Raw genomic sequence first — 20,022 nt, 5'->3', positions numbered from 1 at the left:
GCGTCAGCATCTCTCTCTACTTGGGGAGGCCTGTTTCTGCCATTAGAAGGAAGCAGAATCGGAGGTTTGGGGAAGGGATGACCCATGTGCAATTGGTCATGGAGAGATGGTAGGTCCCAGAGGGAGGCCACAGCCATTTGGTCAGCTCCCCACTCGTCCCTGTGGAGGTGCTAGCCTACATGTTGCCCTGACCCCTTGGTCACAACCCTACTGTGGGCTGCTTCCAAAGCAGTGGCTTCCACAGCGCAGGTGAGTGGGCAGAGGCGTGGCCTGCCCAGTCACACACGTGGCACTCCTGGGGCTGCCCCGATGGGGGCGGCCTTTGACCTCTGTACTGCTGGCCACAGGGAACCAACGAGATTCTCCGGATGTACATTGCCCTGACGGGCCTGCAGCACGCCGGCCGCATCCTGACTGCAAGGATCAAGTAGGTGCTGTTCCCACTGTCTGCTGCTTAGGTCCCACTGCCTAGAAGAGACCCTGGGGCGGCAGGAAGGGCTGCCTTGTCCCAGGAGGGGGGGCTGGCATGGCCTCACGCATTAGGCTGGAAGGAGGGAAGAGGGTGGGAGCCTTGACCAGTGAGCGTGGTGCCCTGAAAGCCAGGCTTCAGAGCTTGGCTTAACCTGCGTGTGATGAGAGGGCCAGCTGCCTAGGAAGCCCTTGCTGCCCTTCTCCCCGAGCAGCCCCCATCACCCATGCTGCAGGAAGCTGGGCTTTCAGAACCCAGGGAATGAGAGATGCCCCTCCAACAGGTGCCCTGTTCCGAGGCCAACAAAGACCAGTTTCCTCTCTCTTGCTCCCCTCGACCCCTGTCCTGGGGCCAGAGCAGTTAGGAGTCACTGCTGGAGCCCACGTATGGGTTGCTCAGAGCATTTTGCAGACCACTTAACGGGAGAGGATGACCTAGAAGCTGGCTGTGACTTGGCCTCTTGTGACAAGCATGCGTGTGGCTCTGCCTCAAAGGAGACTGGCTGCTCTCTGACTGGCTGGGAGGGCTCCCCTGGCAGCCAGGCGTCCAGCAGGCCCAGGCCGGGGGCAGGGGCACGTAGGTCCTGAGTTGGCCGTTTATGGCTTTGTGTAGTTGGGGAGAGGGAACAGGTGCCCGGGAGCTTTGGGGTACTGAAGAGGGCCTTGTTGCTGGGCAGTGGGAGCTGGCAGCAGGGCCTCGGGTCATGGGCCATGGGTTTTCTGCAGTGAGCTTAAACGGGGCAATGTGACCACTATCATGGAGACCGTTGGCCAGAGGCTTCGGGACTCCCTGGGCCGAACTGTGGACCTGGGGCTGACAGGAAAGCTTGGAGCTGTGCACCCCACTGTTGCGGTGAGTGGGCTCAGCAGGCGTACCCCCTACCTGGGTTTCCTCCTGTCGAATATCCCCTTCCCAGAAGGGATGTGACCAGAGGCATTGAGCATTGAGGAGGCCCAGGCAGTCCAAGGGACACCTGATGCCCCGTCTCCACCCTGTCACGGGGAGCAGCCCTGCCTGGTAGCAGGGCTTGGGCCCTGGAACCCCTGCCTTGCCTGGTCCAGGTGGGACAGGATGGGCACTGTGGGGAGGTACTGAGCCGAGTCCTCCCCTCTGGCCTTCTAGGACAGTGCCAACAAGCTCGAGGAGAATGTGTATTACTTCGGCCGTACTGTGGAGACGTTGCTGCTCCGCTTTGGCAAGGTACCTGGGCCCCTGCCAGACCTGGGCTGTGGCGGGCCCTCCAAGGTGTTTTGTAAAGTGTCCACCTTTGGGACCAGGCCTAGAAAGAAATCTTGGTCACCGTGGAGGGGTCGTAGGGAGGTGGGGCTGGCTGTGGCTGCCCATCCTGGAGGCCACTCAGCTGGGTGGGTGCCTTCCAGATAAAGAGGGACTCCCTGGAGCTGGGAGGGGCGGCCCCACCCGGGCCTGAATCTTGGGACCTGATGTCTGAGCCTCTTGCTGCCTAAGGGTATGTGAAGCACCAGCCTGTGGTCTCAGCCAGCGCTCCGGGAGCTGGTCTTACCTTGACCTCTGCCCAAATCTAGACAGAGCAAGGGGAAAACAGAAGGCAGCCGCACGCCGGCCTCCCACAGCACGACAGGGAAGGTAGCACTAGCCCCTCTCCCAAGGCACAAGCAAGGCTTGGAGATGGGTGAAGACACGTCCCAGGGAGGGCCTGTGGTGGGGGCGGGGGGTCTTAGATGACGAGTCTTCACCCTGGGCCTCTGTCCCCAGACCATCGTGGAGGAGCAGATGGTCTTGAAGCGGGTGGCCAATATCCTCATCAACCTGTATGGCATGACAGCCGTGCTGTCGCGGGCCAGCCGCTCAATCCGAGTGGGGCTCCGGAACCATGACCACGAGGTGAGCCCACAGCACGCGACCCAATGGGCAGCTTCCTTGCCAGCTTTGTCCTCTTGCACTTTAATGAGGCTGTGAGGTTGGGGAGGGGCTCATTGGGAGGCATGGCTCCGTCAGGGAGTCTCAGGAGCAAATCAAGGGCCTCAGCGCCCAGCGGTGGTCCCAGAGCGGGTGAAGTGCGAGGTCCATGCTGCAGCTGGCCCGAGGCCTGTCGGGTTTGCCGAGTTGAGGCCCGTAGTGAGCTAACGGGAGGGTCCATGCTGCTCGGGACGCAGGGCCTGCGCTCTCGCCTTCCTCCCTGAGAGAAGAGGTGAGTGAGTGACAGCTCCCAACCCAGCACCCTCACCCTGTCTGCCTTCCTCACCCTGCTGGACAGGTGGATGCTGTCATCAGGTGCCTGCTGTGTATGGCATCTTTACAGGCACTGTTCCCTAGCATCCCGTGGCCACGGGGATTATGATGTCCTTCTCACAGAGGAGGAAGCTGAGGCTAAGTTGGGACAGAACTAGTTTGGCTCAGGGCTGCAATTAGAACCTAAGGCTATGACTTGTGAGCCAGGCTTCTCAGCTGCTGCTAGGCTCACAGTTTGGCTGACAGACTGAGTTCTTTGAAGCTCAGGGGTCAGACACCAGGGGCTCCCCTGTGGTACAGAGATCCCAGGCCTCTCAGGGGCCATCCTCACTGAGTTTGGTTCTGGCAGGTTCTGTTGGCCAACATGTTCTGCACAGAAGCTTATTACCAGAATCTCTTCTCCCTGTCTCAGCTGGACAAGTGTAAGTGAGGTGGTGTGGAGGAGGGGGAGGGGGCCTGACTCCAGGCGACTCTTGATGGCGAACTGTCTCTGGACCAGGCTCCTAGGCCTGCTGGCTGCTCACAAACTTCTGCCTTGAGAGAAGGCTGGTACGGCCTGCGCAGGGGCTGCCAGGCAGGAGGCACACCTGCAGATGAGGGCCCTGTTGGAGGCCCCGTGTGGGCCCTGCTGACCTCTGCCCGTGAAGGTCGCAGAGGAAGGAGGCACTTTACCTGCCTCTTCACCGCCCGCACCCCAGCTAAATGCACCTGCCCTTCTCGCAGAGGCCCCAGGCTCTGGACCTCGACAATGCGGGTGTCGCTCCTGCTGCTCAGGTTGTCTGGAGGGCTTTCCTCTTCTGTAGCCACTTGGCCATGTCTTAGAACATCCAGCTCCTCTTCTCCTTCTGACCCTTACAGTCCCGTTGGTCTCAAGGCTCTATATCAGGTGTCTGCTGCAGAGCCCAGCCCTTGGCCAGGAGATGGTGGAGAGGCTGCCAGTGTTAGAGCACTTGCTGAGGAGAGGGGTACATGATTCTGTGTAGCTCCTGCTCTGGGTGCTGGCCAGGCACCCTCCCCAGTGCTGACATGACTGTTACATGCTGGAGAGGGTGAAGAAATGGTTTCTCCTCCAATAGGCTCAAACTGCAATGGGGTCTTTCATTGAGCAAGTACCTTCTCCTCACCTCTAGTCCCACAAGATCTGGAATTTTTATGGATGAGCCCTTTGTTATTTAGAATGAAGCGTCTGTCCCTTTTTCTCCCTGCGCCCAGAATCACTTCCCAGTGCTTGGAGGAGGGGGATCCCTCTGGGCTCCTTCACAGCGGGTGGGCTGACCTTATTGGGGAAAAAAAGGCTCCAGCTTCAGCCATCTTTCTATTATCACAGTGCAGAAGGATCACATACTCTCTCTTTTCCCTCCCAGATGCTCCAGAAAATCTGGATGAGCAGATTAAGAAAGTGTCCCAACAGATCTTGGAGAAGCGAGCCTATATCTGTGCCCACCCTCTGGACAGGACATCCTGAAGTGGAAGGACAGTGCTCCCCCCGCCCCCAGGCTGCAGCCCACTGCAGGACAACTTGCACTCTTTTTCCAGAAGGTGGAAAACTTGGGGTTCTTACAAGTGGAACCATTTCTTCCCAGTCTTCACCTGAGGGGCTTTCTTCTGACCTGAGGCAGCCTCTTCTAGGCTGTGCCCCGCAGCCGTGCTGCCTCACGTGAGCCTGGATTCTGCCCAGAGACGGAGAGAGGCTGGAATTGCTGAGACCTGGGAGTGCAGGATATTCTGCTGGTTTAGGAGACTTCACAGTGGAAGCTGGCGCTTGCGCTGCTGCCTGCATGGCCTGAGGCTGGTGGGGACCTGTTTCGGGCACTGAAAGCCATTTCTGCTAGACCGTGTATTCTCCAAGAAACAGCTTGAAAGCTATGTACATGTCATTCATTCAAACTAAAAGCAAAATGCACTGAAAACGTGTACCAGGAACCATTTAACAAAAAAGAACATAAAAAGGCAGTTTGTGTGCACCCTTCTGGCCTTTGCTGTATTGTCACGTTTTCTTCGGCCAGCCTTTAATTGGTGACAGCGTGAGCCTGAGGTCCACCCTTTGGTGAGGACTTCCAGTGCCCTTTGTCCTCCCTGCGAGAAGAGGGCCCTGAGAGCCAGCCGAGGGGCATTGCCGAGCCCAGGGCCACAGGACCGTGGGGGTCATGAGCCCTGTCTTTGATCCCTCTCAGGTGGTGGCTGCAAAACTCACAGCCTGGTGTATGGCAGCATGTGCTTATTCCTGCCTGGGCTTTTCTCTGTTTTCTTTACAAGGATTGGCCTCCACTCTTGAAGTGAGGACAAGAAGGTGTCTTTAGGTGGCACTAAGAGGACTTCATTTCTCCAGGCTCTTGTCTGCTGTTATTTGCTAGCTACACTGGCTCCCATGCTGGCAGGCTTCAAGCTGTGGTCTGATCCCTGGGTGGTTTGGGGCTCCAAAAAGCCCGTTCTAGACATTGCCTTGAGGCGGGACGGGGAGGCCAGGCTCTTTTCCTCCAAGTCACAATCTGCTGTGATGACAGAAATAGAAGGTTGAGGACCCTGACAGCTGAGCTGGCTTAGGGGGACTGACCAGAGTACTCTGCCAGGGTTTTGGAAACTAATCTTCAAAAGGCAAAAGTTTACAGATACCATGGCTTTGGAAATATCGTCCCAATGAAACCAAAAGTTCTTAAAGATTTTGTTGGCAAGGAGGCATTTTGCACAGAATGCGGAGTACGTATCCTCTTGCACAGTGCCGGGGACAGGAGGCTGCAGGGAGCTCCTGTGCAGGTGACAGCTTAGGGAGGGGCCCATGCCCTTCTAGGCAGCCCTCAGGAAAGGGGGTTTCCCTGTAGGCCTGTTGGCATGGAAGCCCCATCAGCAGCAGGTTTTCTCTCCGTCCAGCTGAGTTTAAAAGGCTGAGGCCACCAGTTTGAGTCTCCCCTTCTCTTGTGCCGTGTCTGAGTTTTGCTGCACATGCAGTGGGCAGGAGGCCCCAGCATGTGTGTGTAGTGTTTCAGCAATATGCACAGGCTGCTTGAAATACCCAGGGAGCTTGTGCTGAGGCCTGTAGGGCGCCCGCCGGGAGCACTCTGGCCAGTGCAGCAGGCCTGGGCTGGACTACAGCAATGACCCTGAGCCTGGGGCCTGCCCTGAAGGGAGGCAGCAAGTTCCGGGCAAGAGGAGAGACAAATTTCACAGCTTGTCAGCACGTCTCCTGTTTCCTGGAGCTGTTACCAGCTGCCCTCTGGAGTCGGGAGTCAAGGGAGAAAGGAATCCATCTCATTTTTCTGATCTAGCTTTCTGGGAAAGGATTCTCTGGCAGACTTTGTTACCAATAAACTCATCTCTCTTTATCCTCGAACAAAGGTTCTGGCTCTGTTAACCAAGAGATTTGGGTTCTTTATCAACCTACGAATGATTTTGTGGTCCCTCTTCATAAACAGAGGGATGAGGAGGAAGAGAGGAGCACTCGGAGGGGATTGGTGTGGCAAGACCCATGCGTTCAGACTCCCTTCCTCCCCCACAGAGGGACAACTGGCAGTGTCTTTTAGCTGGAAGGAGATGGAAGGTCCCAGTGAACCTGGAGCCTCTGCCCCCGTCTGTTGCCTGATGGGCCAGAGGCCAGTCGGTAACCCAGTGTTGACACTCAGAAAGCCTTTAGACTTATCTTCCAACTTCCCCACTTTATAGCTAAGAAACCAGGCCCAGAGCAGTGATGGGACCTGCCCAAAGTCACACAGCAAGTTAGTGTTAGAGGTTGAACTAGAATCGGGTCTCCTGAGTTCGAGCCCAGCCTTCAGTCTGTTATACCGGGCCCATCTGGAATCTGGATTTCGTGTCAGGGAAAGTTTGGACCTAACAAAATGTCTACTGCTGAAGCTATAAAGCGGCTCAGAGCTCCTGCCTGCTGACAGCCTCAGGAGGCCCAGCTTTGCACAGGGCTCGTCTGTTACCTGTTACAGGCGTCAGTGCTGGAGAAGGGGGCAGCTTGAGGAAAGGTGGTGGCTTCTTGTACAGATCAAAGTCCTGGTGGCGCCTGTCCCAGCTCCACCTCTCTCGATTGAGCACAGGCCTCAGCGTATTAGCAAACAGTACGTTTTCCCTCCACTCCTAAATTGGGGAACAGTTGGTTAGGAGAGTGGTCCCTATGGACACCCCACCTCAGCCTCTGCTGCCCTCTGTGGACCTCATGCAGCTCTGTGATGGTGCCAGTGGGCAGCAGCCTGAGGTGATAGTCACTTGCAATGCTGCTGTGAAGACCTGTCACTCGGAACCCATCGGCTGTGATCCAGGCTTGCTGGGATTTCTTCTTGGCTCTCTTCTCGTCTTCCTTTGAGTCCTGAGGCTCCACCATGGCTGAGAGGTAATTCTGTGAATACGTGAATCTCCTGCCTGGTTCCTGGAAATGAAGGGCAAACGTGGGTGGGAGAGCTGGTGGCAGACTCGGATCAGGCCGCCCGACCCCCAGGTTTCCAGTGGGGTGTCAGAACCACTGGGGCAGAGTGATAATCTGAATGCAGTTTACTTTGTCAGGAACTCACTGAACTGTGCAGCAGCCCCATGAGGGTCACACGATTGGTCCGTTTGACAGAGAAACCCTTTCTAAAGTTACTGTGTGCCGGAAGCCTAAGCCAAGGCTTTCCTTCAGAGTGACAGCTGGCGTTCATAAGCAGCAACAGAATGCTCCCTGGAAGCGAGGAGCCTGCAGTGTCTTCAGCCATGCACGTCTGAGCCCTCACCGAGCATCTCTTGGCTCATGCTTGTGTGTGCAGGGTTCACATTTAGTGTGGGCACAGAACACCCCTCTCCCCGCACCTGACCCCTTGTCTACTTCCCCTGGCTGGCTGACTGGCTTTCATCCACTACTGCAGATCCCCCGCTGACATCCAGGCAGTGTGTTCAGAGAGGAAAGGTCACTGGATTAGCCCACTGCCGCTATCCTGTCTGGGCTGCAAGCATGTGACTGCTTCCCACTCTGGGTCCCTCACTCACCTTGGCCATCTTTCGATACAGCTCCTTCTTGGCAAACTCTGTGGAACTCAGGGTCTGAGTACTGTAGTTATAGACAGCATCTTTGGCAGGGGCTGCAATTCTAATCACCTTCACTGCAGACTTTGGAGGCTTGCTGCTGACCTGGTGCACTGCCATGATGTTTTTCTGAAGAGAGGCACACCAGTTGTTACCTGCACAAGGCACCCTTACCACCAACTGCCGTTCACCAATTGTGTTCAGTGAGGTGCTCTCTGGTACGTGGCTGCAGTGCAGGGACGAATTCTTGAATTCTGGGCTGCCATTTCTTCACAGAACCCTGCCACAGGACTGTCTAGTCCAACCCCTCACTGTCCACAGTGGGATTCAGAGGATCAGAAACTTGAGATTTGCCTAAGGTCACTGTAAGTGGGGCACACAGCACCTGGCGACAGATAGAATTTATGGCTTAGGTGGTCAGAAGTGGGAGAGGCTCAAGGCTTTCATGGTCTATACAAGGGAGATTACCACCTAAAACAGCAAGGACTGCCTGTCTTTACCATGATCACCTTTTAGTGCTGAGTGCATGGGGAGTGTCACTTTCTCTCCATAGCCTGGAGAGCATCTGTCGGTTTCCTTTGTGAATGAAAATAGCAATGAGGAAAAAGGAGATAAAACAGGATGTTGCAGAGAAAGGTGGCTGGGACCCCAAAAGGGAAGGAGGAAGAGTTGCCACTCTAAATTGCTAAGTACTGTGCAATGTAGCTTACCCTTCCTTTGCATATTAATTTCAGCAAAATAACCACTTTATGCTTAAAAAAAAAAACTTTTCTGAAAATGGTGACCTTGACTCACATATTAGCCATGTCTTTAGGCCAAGCCCAGTGTCTTGACTTTGGAATTTTTGAGGAAGTTCTGCAGGAGAGTGCAAAGTAATCAAGGGAAGGACTAAATAAATGTGTTCACACACGTGAGAGAACAGACCCTCCAAGCAACAAGACCCCTGTGGCTCAGAGCTACAGGGACTGAAGGCAAAGGCAGGCCAAGGGTCACTGGATGAGGGACAAAGCTCAGCCCTTTGAGCACCTTCCAGAAGACTATGCTGGAGAGGCCATGAAAGCTAGGATCTTGCCATGGGCCCACATGTAGCTTCAATCAGAATATTTAATATTTTGTCTAGTTTTTCTAGTTATCCTCAGTGGGAGGGTTGGTCTGAATTAATCCATCTGCCATTAATAAAAGTAGAAGTCCCCTGCTCCTTCCAAACCCTGGAGCCGGTGGGTTCCACCTTAGGGAGACCGACTGCTCCTCTGGGCTACTTCTTCCTTAGAGTTTAAAGTCAAAGTTCTGCCTGAAAGAGTTACTTGGTGAAGTGAAAACACATAGTGATCAACAGTTGTTCTGGATGCCTGGGATTCTCTTCCCTGGGGCTGATGCCTGCAGGTGAATTTGGACTCACAGCCAAAGTAACTGGATGCCTGAGAAGTCTATCCCATATAAAAGACCAGAAGCTGATCAGCTGAAGCCAAATTAGTAGAAAGGATGAGATAAGAATTTAAGGTAAATTTAATAATCATTCCTAAAAGATACAACTGAAAATATTAGCAATATGAAGGAGAAGTAAGACCAAAGAAAAAGAAATTTGGGGTATAAAAATATTACAGTTGAAATAAAGAACACAGGTGGGTGAGATAGACTGCAAAAGTGATAACAGCTGTGGGAGGAATTAGTGAACTGAAAAATCAGCTTGAGATATGCTCCCAGAAGGCAGCCCTGGATGAAAAGAAAAAATTAGAAAACCTGAGTTGAGAGGATGGAAATAGAAGTAGCAGTATCCAAAAAATAAAAGTCCCAAAAGCAGGGGGAAAGTGAGAATAGGAAAATTTGAAGAAATGAGTACCAGAATAGATAAGGAAAATACCAAGCCTGGACACACCGTTAGTGAGATCTAAAACAACAAAGGCAAAAATAAATTCTGAAAACTTCCAGAGAAAACAAGCAGCCACCTGTAAAGGAAACAGTGTCAGATTCGACACTAGCAGGTACTGTAAACAAGAACTATAACTTGAACCTAGAATTTTATATCCATTTTATTGGGAGGGCATACTCACATTTACAAGGTAGGAAGTTTTACACAAAGACCTTCCTTTGAAAATATGCTTGGGAGAAAATTCAAAGCGGAGGAGGAAGATCCAGGAGTATTTGGATAAAGTTAGCAAGTGATGGTGTCCAATATCCTACTGAAGTTTTTTTGTCTAAAAAGAACCAGGAAAAGTAAATTATCATAATCTAGAACTGGAGTTCTAGAGACATATGTAAAAGGGGTGGTGCAGTGTGGGTAGGAGAAGAGAGAAAAGGGTTATAAGTGTGCTGTGTCTTATAAAGGAAATCAATATAAATTAGAAGTTTCAAAATTCAATAGGAATATATAAAAATGAATGTGGTCTTGAGGATAACCATCTTAGAAAGAAAGACAGAATGTATAACTTAAATCAGCAAGCAGGAAAGGATAAAATGAGGTAGCCAAAAAAGCCTAATCTAATAGTTACCACAATAAATGGGGTAAGCTTGCCAGTTAAAGAATCTCACATTGGATTTTTTTAAACTAACAATATGCTGTCTATAAAAAGTGCTTTAGACAAAAAGATACAGGTTTGAATTAAAGGGAGGAAGAATAAAAACTAGGCAGAAAGGTACCAGAAAGCTAGAGTGGCATTCTTAGTACCTGACCACATAATTCAAGATGAAAATCGATCCAAAGAGGCAAAAAGGGATATTACATGTTGAGAAAAAAAGAACAAGACAGCAAGAAGATATAACTATTGTGAACACTTACACACCTAACAATATTATCTCAAAACATTAAGCAACAGCTTACAGGCTTGCAAAGAGAAAGAGACATCTGTTTGACATCATTGGAGACTAGTCAAGGCTACAGCCAGGCTTTGAGGGGCCAAGAATCTGGGCAAGAGAAGGGAAACACATTGCATCCTTTTTTCTTTTTTTTTTTTGCACAGTTTTCTCTCAAGGTATTTGCTGATTCCAAGTTGCACATGAATGAGATGAATGAAGCAGATAAGAACCCAAATAGCAAAAGCAGCTAAGAGGTTCAAAAGTTAAGCAAATATTTTGGGAAATGTCCCTGTGCTAGGGAAACAAAAATTGGATTTCAGAGTGTGCCAAAGAGGAGGGGCCCTGGTAATGTCCAAGGTTTTCAGTTCAGAATTCAGGAAATCTATGCATCAGAAGTAAGGGCGAATCAAGAATCAACCTGTTTAAGGGAATTTGTCCTTTATTTGACTGCTAGAAGAAAATTCAGTCCTCTCTGGAGGAAAATATCAACAAGAGCCTCTATAATTTTTCCTAAATTGTTCCCTATTTAATAAAAATTAACACCCAAAGCAACCTATGGTTTCATTACAATCCTTATCAAAATTCCTGTGGCATTTTTCACAGAAATAGAACAAAGAATCCTAAAATTCATATGGAACCACAGAAGGCCTGCAACAGCCAGAGCAATCTTGAGAAGGAAGAACAAAGCTGGAAGCATCATGCCTCCTGACTTCACGGTATATTACAGAGCTATAGCAATCAAAGCAGAATGGTATTGGCATTCAAACAGGAGCAAAGATCAATGGAATAAAATAGAGAAGCCAAAAATAAACCCAAGCACATATGGTCAATTAATCTGCAACAAAGGGTCCCAGAACACAATGGGGAATGAATAGTCTCTTCAAGAAATGGTGCTGGGAAATCCGAAGCACTGTCTTACACCACACACAACAACTAACTCAAAATGGATTAAAGACCTGAACATAAGACCTGAAACCATAAGACTCCTAGAGGAAAACATAGGCACTAAGTTCCTTGACATTGGTCTTGGTGATGTTTTTTTTGGATTTTACGTTATAAACAAAGGGAACAAAAGTAAAAATAAACAAGTGGGATTGCATCAAACTAAAAAGCTTCTGTAGAGGAAAGGAAACCACCAACAAAATGAAAAGGCAACCTACTGAATGGGAGAAAATATTTGCAAATCATATATCTGATAAAGGGTTAATATCCAAAATATATAAAGAGCTCATATAACTCAATAGCAACAACAAAAAAAGTCCAACTAAAAAAGTGAGTAAAGCATCTGAATAGACATTTTCCCAAAGAAGACACACAGATGGCCTAAAGGTAGATGAAACGGTGCTCAGCATCACTAATTATCAGGGAAATGCAAATCAAAACCATAATGAGACACCACCTCACACCTCACATAGTTAGAATGACTATTAATTACCAAAAAGATAGGAAATAAGTGTTGGTGAAAATGTTGAGAAAAAGGAACCCTTGTTGTAGGAATGTAAATTGGTGCAGCCTCTATGGAAAACAATATAAAGATTCCTCAAAAAGCTAAAAATAGAACTACCATATGCTACAGCTATTCTGCTGGGTATTTAACTGAAGCATACAAAAACACTAGTTCCAAACGATTTATGCGCTCCCATGTTCGTTACAGCATTATTCACAACAGCCAAGACATGGGAGCAACCCAAGTATCCATTGCTGGGTGAGTGGATAAAGAAGATTGGTGTATATATGTGTGTGTATATACGTACACACCGTCGAATATTATTCAGCCATAAAAAAGAAGGAAATATTGCCATTTGTGACAGCAAGGATGGACCTTGAGGGCATTATGCTAAGTGAAATAAGACAGAATAGCAAATACTTTATGATTTCACTTATTTGTGGAATCTTAAAAAAAAAATGAGCTCAGATACAGAGAACAGATTGCCAGAGGTGGGGGCCGGGGTGTGTGAAATGGGTGGAGGGGGTCTAAAAGTATAAACTTCCAGTTATGAGTCATGGGGATGTACGTGGTGATTATCGTTAACAATATTGTATATGTGTAAGTTGCTAAGAGAGTAGCTCTTAAAAGATTTCATCACAAGGAAAAACTTGTAACTATGTGGTGATGGATGTTAACTAGACATTGTGATTGTTTCACAATTTATACAAATATCAAATCATTATGTTGTACACCTGAAACTAATATAATGTTACATATCAAATATATCTCAATTTAAAAAAATTAACAGACATGCCAGGAAACAGGAAGAAATAATGAGAACCAAGAGAAAAGATAGACAATAGAAACAGACCCAAGGTAATTCAGATACTGGAATTATCAGACAAGAACATTAAAATAATTGATTAATATAATGAAGAAAATAAACGAAAAGGTGAGGAAATTGAACCAGACACCTGGAATCTGTAGAAGAATTAAATGGAAATCTTAGACGTGAAAAAATAATCACTAGGGCTGGCCCGGTGGCACAGCGGTTAAGTGCGCATGTTCGACTTCTCGGCAGCCTGGGGTTCACTGGTTCAGATCCCAGGTGTGGACATGGCACCGTTTGGCAAAAGCCATGCTGTGGTAGGCGTCCCACATATAAAGTAGAGGAAGATGGGCATGGATGTTAGCTCAGGGCCAGTCTTCCTCAGCAAAAAGAGGAGGATTGGCAGTAGTTAGCTCAGGGCTAATCTTCCTCAAAAAGAAGAAAAAGAAAAAAGAATCATTAAAATCATAATTCACTGGATGGGTTTAATAGCAGACTAGACATACAGCAGAAGAAAAGATTAACGAGTCAGAAGATACATTGGTTGAATATATCCAGATTGGAACACAAAAAAGATGGAAAATAAAAAGTATGAGATGTGTAAGTAAGTAAGGTAAGATATAAGTCATAGCAAAAATCTCTAACTGGTCATTAGGATCCCAGGAGGAGAGGGAGAGAGTATGAACAGCACAGCAGGAGTATCTGGAGAGAACTACTGGCCTAGAATTTTAAAGACTTAGATAAGCCACCGATTCAACAAGCTATACACACTGATAGATAAATACAAAGAAAAACACATCTATGAACATCATAGTAAAACTGCTGAAAACCAAAGTAAAGGAGAAACATTTTAAAGGCAACCAGAGAAAGGCACATTATCTTTAGAAGAGCAAGAATAAGACTGAAAGCTGACTTCAACAATGGAAGTCAAAAGACGATGTTATGACATGTTTAAAGTGTTAAAATAACTGCCAAACTAGCATTATGCCAGGAAAAAAAATATATAAAAATCTGAGGTCCGGCCCGGTGGCACAGTGGTTAAGTGGGCACATTCCACTTCGGCGGCCCAGGGTTCACCGGTTCGGATCCCAGGTGCGGACATGGCACCATTTGGCATGTCGTGCTGTGTTAGGCGTCCCACATATAAAGTAGAGGAAGATGGGCATGGATGTTAGTGCCTCATCTTCCTCAAGAAAAAAAAAAATGATCAGAGAAAAGTGAGGAATTGGAACTCATTAACATTGAACACTTCTCATCAAAATACGACATTGAAACAATGAAAAAGCCAACCACAGACTGGGAAAAGATATTTGTAATACATGGAACTGACAACTCATCTGGATTTTTTTAAAAACCTACAAACCAGTAAGAAAAATACAACTAAGCTTCTTTTAAACAGAGGAAAAATTACATTTGAACAGGCACTTCACGAAAGGGGGCTATCCAAATGGCCAATAATATGTGAAAAGGTGCTCAACATTATTATTCATCAGGGAAGGACACATTAAAGCCAGAATGTAATACCAGTACACCTCACCAGAGGGGCTGAGATTATAAAGATTGACAAATCCAAGTGTTTGCAGGGTTGCAGCACAAATGGAACTCTCATACAATTGCTTGGGAGTATAAAGTGGTACACCATTTTGGAAATGTGTCAGTTGAAAGCTGAACATAGGCCTACCCTGTGGCCCAGAAACTTTACTGCTAGGTTTATGTCCAAGAGGAATGAGTATATAGGTCCAACAAAGAGGAACTTTACTAAAATGTCCATAGCAGCTTTATCCATAATAGCCTCTTCCTCCAAAAAACCTGGAAAACAACGCAAATGTAAATCAGTTGGAGAATAGGTAAACTAATTGTGGCATATACACAATGGAAAACTGCTCAACAATAAATATATATGTAATACCATAAATCTTTAAAAATATATATGAGCAGCCAAAGAAGCCAGTGCAAGAACACAGGCTGTCTGGTTCCACTATATGAAATTGAACAAGCAAAATTATTTTACAGTGATAGAGTTCAGAACAGCAGTTAACTGAGAAGGAACATGATACTTTCTGGGGTGACAGAAATGTTCCACATCCTGATCTAATAGTGTCACAGGTACATACATAGATAAAAATAAATGAAGCTGTACACTTAAGATTTGTGCACTTTACTAACTTAAAGTATAGATCTAAAATATATTACCAGAGATAAGAAGAGACCTGTCATATTTATGAAAGGATTGAGTCAATAGGATAAAACAATTTTAAATATATATATTTACGTAAAACATAGTCTTGACATGTATAAAGCAAAACCAGATATGTAAGAGGAGAAAAAAAATCCATAATCATATTTGGACATTTTAAGACTTCCCCTAGTAACTGAGAGAAGAAAGAGAATTTAAAGATAAGTAAGGATACAGAAGATCTGAATAAAACAATGAAGTTGACATAATTAACACATACAGAACACTATATCAACAACTGCAGAATACATATTTTTTCCAGTACACTCAAACATTTGCCAAAATTGACGTATGCTGGACCATAAAGAAAACCTCGACAAAGGATAGAAATTACACAAAATATATTCCTGATAACAAATTAAAGTAGAATTCAATAGCAAAAAGATATGTGTAACTAAAAACTTCTAAAGTACTTGGAAATTAAACAATGTACTATTAAATAATCCATGGGTCAAAAAAGAAATGAAAGTAGAAATTGGAAAATATTTTTAACAGAGTCATCATGGAAATATGATGTATAAAAACTTGGGGGATGCACCTACTGTTCATAAGAAATTTATATCCCAAGTGGTTACATTATAATAAAATGATGAATGCCTGAAAATCAAGATATAAACATCCATCTGAAAAAGTTAGAAAAAGAAGAGAAAATTGCATCTAAAGAAATTAAAAGGAAGGAAATTAATAAGAGCAGAAATCAATGAAATAGGAAATAAATGTACAATATGGAAATCAAAAAGGCAACAAAGAACATTGGCTCTTTGAAGACAATAATACATTCATAAATGTAATTTCAATAAAGATCTCAAAATCACCCATAAACAGACTTAAGCATAAATGGCAACTTGATCTGACAGATTTAGCAATATATCTATATTCTGGAAAGGATGGACTTTTTAACAAATTGCTGGTGCCGTTGATTATACGGAAGAAATGAAATTAGAGTCCTACCTTTACACAAAAATTAAATTCCAGGTGGATTAAAAATTTGTGATGAGCAAAATTTTAAATCTTTTAGAAGAAAACAGAATAGTTTTATGACCTTGGAGTAGGAGAAGATTTCTTAAATAAGGCCAAAATTTCAAGTCATAAGGGAAGAAATGGAAAATTTACAAAATTTCAAGTAACTTTTGTCCATTAAAAGACACCATTAACAGAGTGAAACGACAAATCTGACACCAGAGGATTTTGCCATGTATATAAAATGTCCTTGGGTTAGCATTGAGCACTTTAAAACAACGCAAAATGACACTTAAAATTCAAGGGAAAAAATTTCGTAAAAGAAGAAATTATTAAATTTATGAAAGGATATTCAACTTCACTAGTAAACAATGAAATGCAAGTTGAAACTTCCATGAGATACTATTACACATCAGATTAGCAATAGTTTAAGTCTCACTATAACACACGTGAACATGGAAGTAGGATAATGGGAAATCATGCCTGGTTGGGGGGATATATATTGGTATAATCATTTTGGAAAATAAGTATCATCTAGGCAAGTGGAAGTACTACTCAGCAATTCTAATCCTAGGTATGTATCTTAGAAGAATATCTTGCTTATTTTTTAGGAGAAGACATGTTTAACATATGTTTGCAATTATATTGTTTAAATAGCAAAACAAAAGAAACAGTCCAAATACCCATCAATAAATTGTGGTATATTCCTACAGCTAGACACATAAACATGGTTGGATCTCATTAATACTGAGCAAAAATTAAAACTACAGAAGATTATATACAGTATTATTCCATTTTATAACAAAGATATGCAAATCTAAACAAAATGTTCATAAAATATGCAGTAAAACTAGAGAAAAACAAGTAAAAGATAAAATTGGGATAGTGGTCACTTTTGCGTAAGGGGTAAGAGACGGGAGTGGGCACACAGGAAACTATAAAAGTATCAATAATGTTTGATTTCTTAAGTTGAATAGTGGACATAAAATAGATTTTATTTCTGATAGTACACACATTTTCTTATATGTATATTTAATAAAGTATTAACTATATCATTTATGAAAATGAAACAGGAAGTCATGAGAATTTCTGGAAAATAAAACATGATGGGTGCAGTTTAAAATTATAAATTGTTGGGGCTGGCCCCGTGGCCGAGTGGTTAGGTTCGCGCGCTCCGCTGCAGGCGGCCCCAGTGTTTCGTTGGTTCGAATCCTGGGCGCGGACATGGCACTGCTCATCAAGCCACGCTGAGGCGGCATCCCATGTGCCACAACTAGATGGACCCACAATGAAGAATATACAACTATGTACCGGGGGGCTTTGGGGAGAAAAAGGAAAAAAATAAAAATCTTTAAAAAAAATAAAAATAAAATTATAAATTGTTAACTAACATAATGGTCACAATGGAAGGTCAAATTAGTGAAGTGGAAGATACAGCAGAACTCAATACAAAAGACCAACAAGTACAAATTAAGAGGCAAAAATATAGAGGAAGGCTCTTTAAATTTCAGTGAAAAACAAAAAAAGTCCCCATCAGGACTCTTAGGTAAGAACACTAAGGATAAGAGAAAGTTTTAAAAGACTGAAGGGAATCATAGTTTAGCTAAAAAGAAAAATGAATCATGTGGGCATCAGCGTTATCTGCAACTCTTTATTCTGGAGAGCAATGGGTTTTAGGGTGGGGCGTGCAGGGATTTGAGTCTGTAATCCTAAAACCAACTCAGTTTGCCTCAAGTGCAAAGACAGAATGAAAACCTTGGATCTGCAAGCACTCTGAAAGTTTATTATCCACAAAAAGTTTCTGAAAGAAAAAAATAGCAAAACAAAGGGTAAAGCAGACATGGGCCCAAGAAATATTAGCAAACATAAAAAAAGTAAAACTTGTAGTTGGGCAGGAGGAAGATAGGACTTCTAGTATGGTGGGGCAAGGAGCTCAGTCCTTTCCTCAAAAAGCAGTGAAAAAAACTGAACAAAATTACCACAAGCAACCATTGAAAGTTGTCCAAGGCATACAACAAATGGAAGTGTTTGTTCATAAAAATACACTGGACCTCAGGTAAGAATAGTCAGTGTCATGCCTGCCATCCTAGTGCAGTCAGAGCAGTAGTTTCTTCTAGGCTGAGGCAAGTCATGAAGGTCAGCAGCACTTGAGTACAGGCTCACTTGACTGGAAGTGGAGCTTGAGGAAGCCCATGTGCGTGGCTATTGTGAGTAACAGCAGCAATCTCAGCAGCAAACGCGCAGGGAAGGCCAGCTGCTAAGGGAGACAGGTGGCAATCCTAGATGGGGCAAGCATCAGCCCAGCAGATTAATCAGAATTGAACAGGGAGATACAGGAAAGGAGAGAGCCACAGAGGACTTTAATAAGCTCTTCACACATCCCTTGCTGAGAGGTTGCCTGCACTTGTAAGGCCCAGTGGAAAGTAAAAGCTAGGGCAGGCTGAGTGTATTCCCCTGCCCACACACAGATCCATTGGTTACGGTCGGAAGCCTTACTGGCTCAAGGTCTTTGAGCACAACTTCTGACCAATTACTGGCTGATCACTATGTGATGCAGACACAGAGGTGACCCCAAGGAAGCCAGGCTTGAAAATAAAAACAATTTTAAAACAGCAGAGATAGCAGCAGCCACACACCAATGAGGAGACAGATTTAGTCAGCAACTTACCACACAACAACAACACACTCCCTCCCCCAGGGGGACAAGTCAGAATGCAGGGTGGCTGCAGTGTATTTTAGGTGTCCAGGGTTTTTCCCCCCAAATTAGGAGACCATGCAAAGAAATAAGAAAGTGTAAACCTTTTTCAGGAAAGTGAAGCAGTCAATAGAAACTGGAGTGGGTCCAGCTGGATGACTTAGTAGACAAAGACTTCACAGCAGCTATTATTTTAAAAAACTAAAGGATAGTATTTTAAAGTTCAAGACAAAGAGACCATCTGAATACAGAGAAATTATTTTTAAAAGGTAAATGAAAATTCTGGAGTTGAAAAGTACAGTAACTGAAATAAAGAATTTACTAGAGGGACTCAACAGCAGATTTGAGCTGACAAAGAACTTGAAAATAGGTCAACAGAGATTACCCAGTCTGAAAAAGAGAAGAACAGAAACAAAAAAGGAATTTAAAAAAACGAACAGAGCCTCAAGACCCATTGTCTAGTGAACCAACATACACATAACGGGAGTCTGGGAGGGGAAGAGAGAGGAAGAAGCAAAAAAAAAATATTTGAAGAAATAATGACCCCAAACACTATTCTACCAATCTAGGAAGCTCAATGAATCTCAAGTAGGAAAAATATAAAGAGATCCACACCTGGACATATCAGAGTCAAACAGTTGAAAGAAAAAGATAAGAAAATCTTGAAAACAGCAAGAAAAAAACAACTTATCATGTACAAGGGAACAACCATATGATTAATGGCTAAATACTCATCAGAAACAAGAGACCAGAGCACAATGTAATGATATTTTCAAAGTGCTGAAAGAAAAAAAAGTGTAAACCAAGAATCTATATTTATCAAAAACTATCCTTCAAAAATGAAGGTAAAATAAAGATTTTCTCTCATAAAGACAGAATTTGCTGGTAGTGACGTACTTTATCAGAATTACTAAAGGAGATCCTTAGGCTGAAAAGGAATGACACCAGCTTGTAACTAGAATCTACATAAAGAAATATCATGGGAAAGATAAATATATGGGTAAATATAAAAGAGTATGTAAATATATTTTTCTTTTACCTTCTAATTTAAAAGACATCATTGCATAAAACAGTAATTATAGCACAATATTTTTGAGTTTATTGCATATATAGATGTAATACAATATGACAATAGCACAAAGAAGGAGGAAGAAATGGAACTATATTGTAGAATTGTTTCTACATTTTACCCAAATTAAGTTAGTAATCTGTGATAAATTAAGATGTATATTATAGAAGAAACGTAGAAAAACGAACGACTAAGAACTTTTTTAAGGTAAAAATCAATAAGGGAATTCAAATGGTACACTAAAAATATCTGTTCAATACAAAAGTCAATAAAGGAGTGACAGAGGAATAAAATCAAGATGAAATATATAGAAAAAATAGAAAACATAAGACATAA

General features: G+C 44.6%; 2 protein-coding genes across 6 annotated transcripts in view; one reads left to right on the top strand and one right to left on the bottom strand.

The window, feature by feature from the left end:
• The window catches only part of ACAD9 (acyl-CoA dehydrogenase family member 9), a 32,083-nt gene extending 27,439 nt beyond the window's left edge, over nt 1-4,644 (top strand). Inside the window, exons 13-18 of the mRNA XM_014829737.3 lie at nt 348-427; nt 1,195-1,321; nt 1,592-1,669; nt 2,204-2,332; nt 3,030-3,102; nt 4,045-4,644. Coding sequence (XP_014685223.3) covers nt 348-427; nt 1,195-1,321; nt 1,592-1,669; nt 2,204-2,332; nt 3,030-3,102; nt 4,045-4,145 — 588 coding nt within the window. The 3' untranslated portion in view covers nt 4,146-4,644. The remainder of the gene's footprint in view (nt 1-347; nt 428-1,194; nt 1,322-1,591; nt 1,670-2,203; nt 2,333-3,029; nt 3,103-4,044) is intronic.
• CFAP92 (cilia and flagella associated protein 92 (putative)) overlaps nt 2,442-20,022 on the bottom strand; it is a 121,453-nt gene continuing 103,872 nt past the window's right edge. For 2 of the 5 annotated variants that reach the window (XM_070493088.1, XM_014829734.3), the window contains 3 exons: nt 7,640-7,804; nt 6,834-7,046; nt 6,405-6,757 (listed from right to left, as the gene is read on the bottom strand). In XM_070493088.1, the coding sequence (XP_070349189.1) occupies nt 6,539-6,757; nt 6,834-7,046; nt 7,640-7,804 (597 nt within the window). In that variant the 3' untranslated portion in view covers nt 6,405-6,538. Of the gene's footprint in view, nt 2,628-6,404; nt 6,758-6,833; nt 7,047-7,639; nt 7,805-7,830; nt 8,061-14,020; nt 14,536-20,022 lie in introns of those variants that run through there. The other 3 variants (XM_014829735.3, XM_044755373.2, XM_070493087.1) reach the window with 3 other exon arrangements.

Source organism: Equus asinus, chromosome 21, assembly GCF_041296235.1.
Source record: "Equus asinus isolate D_3611 breed Donkey chromosome 21, EquAss-T2T_v2, whole genome shotgun sequence".
Lineage (NCBI taxonomy): Eukaryota > Metazoa > Chordata > Mammalia > Perissodactyla > Equidae > Equus > Equus asinus.
This window is presented reverse-complemented; position numbering and strand designations above follow the sequence as displayed.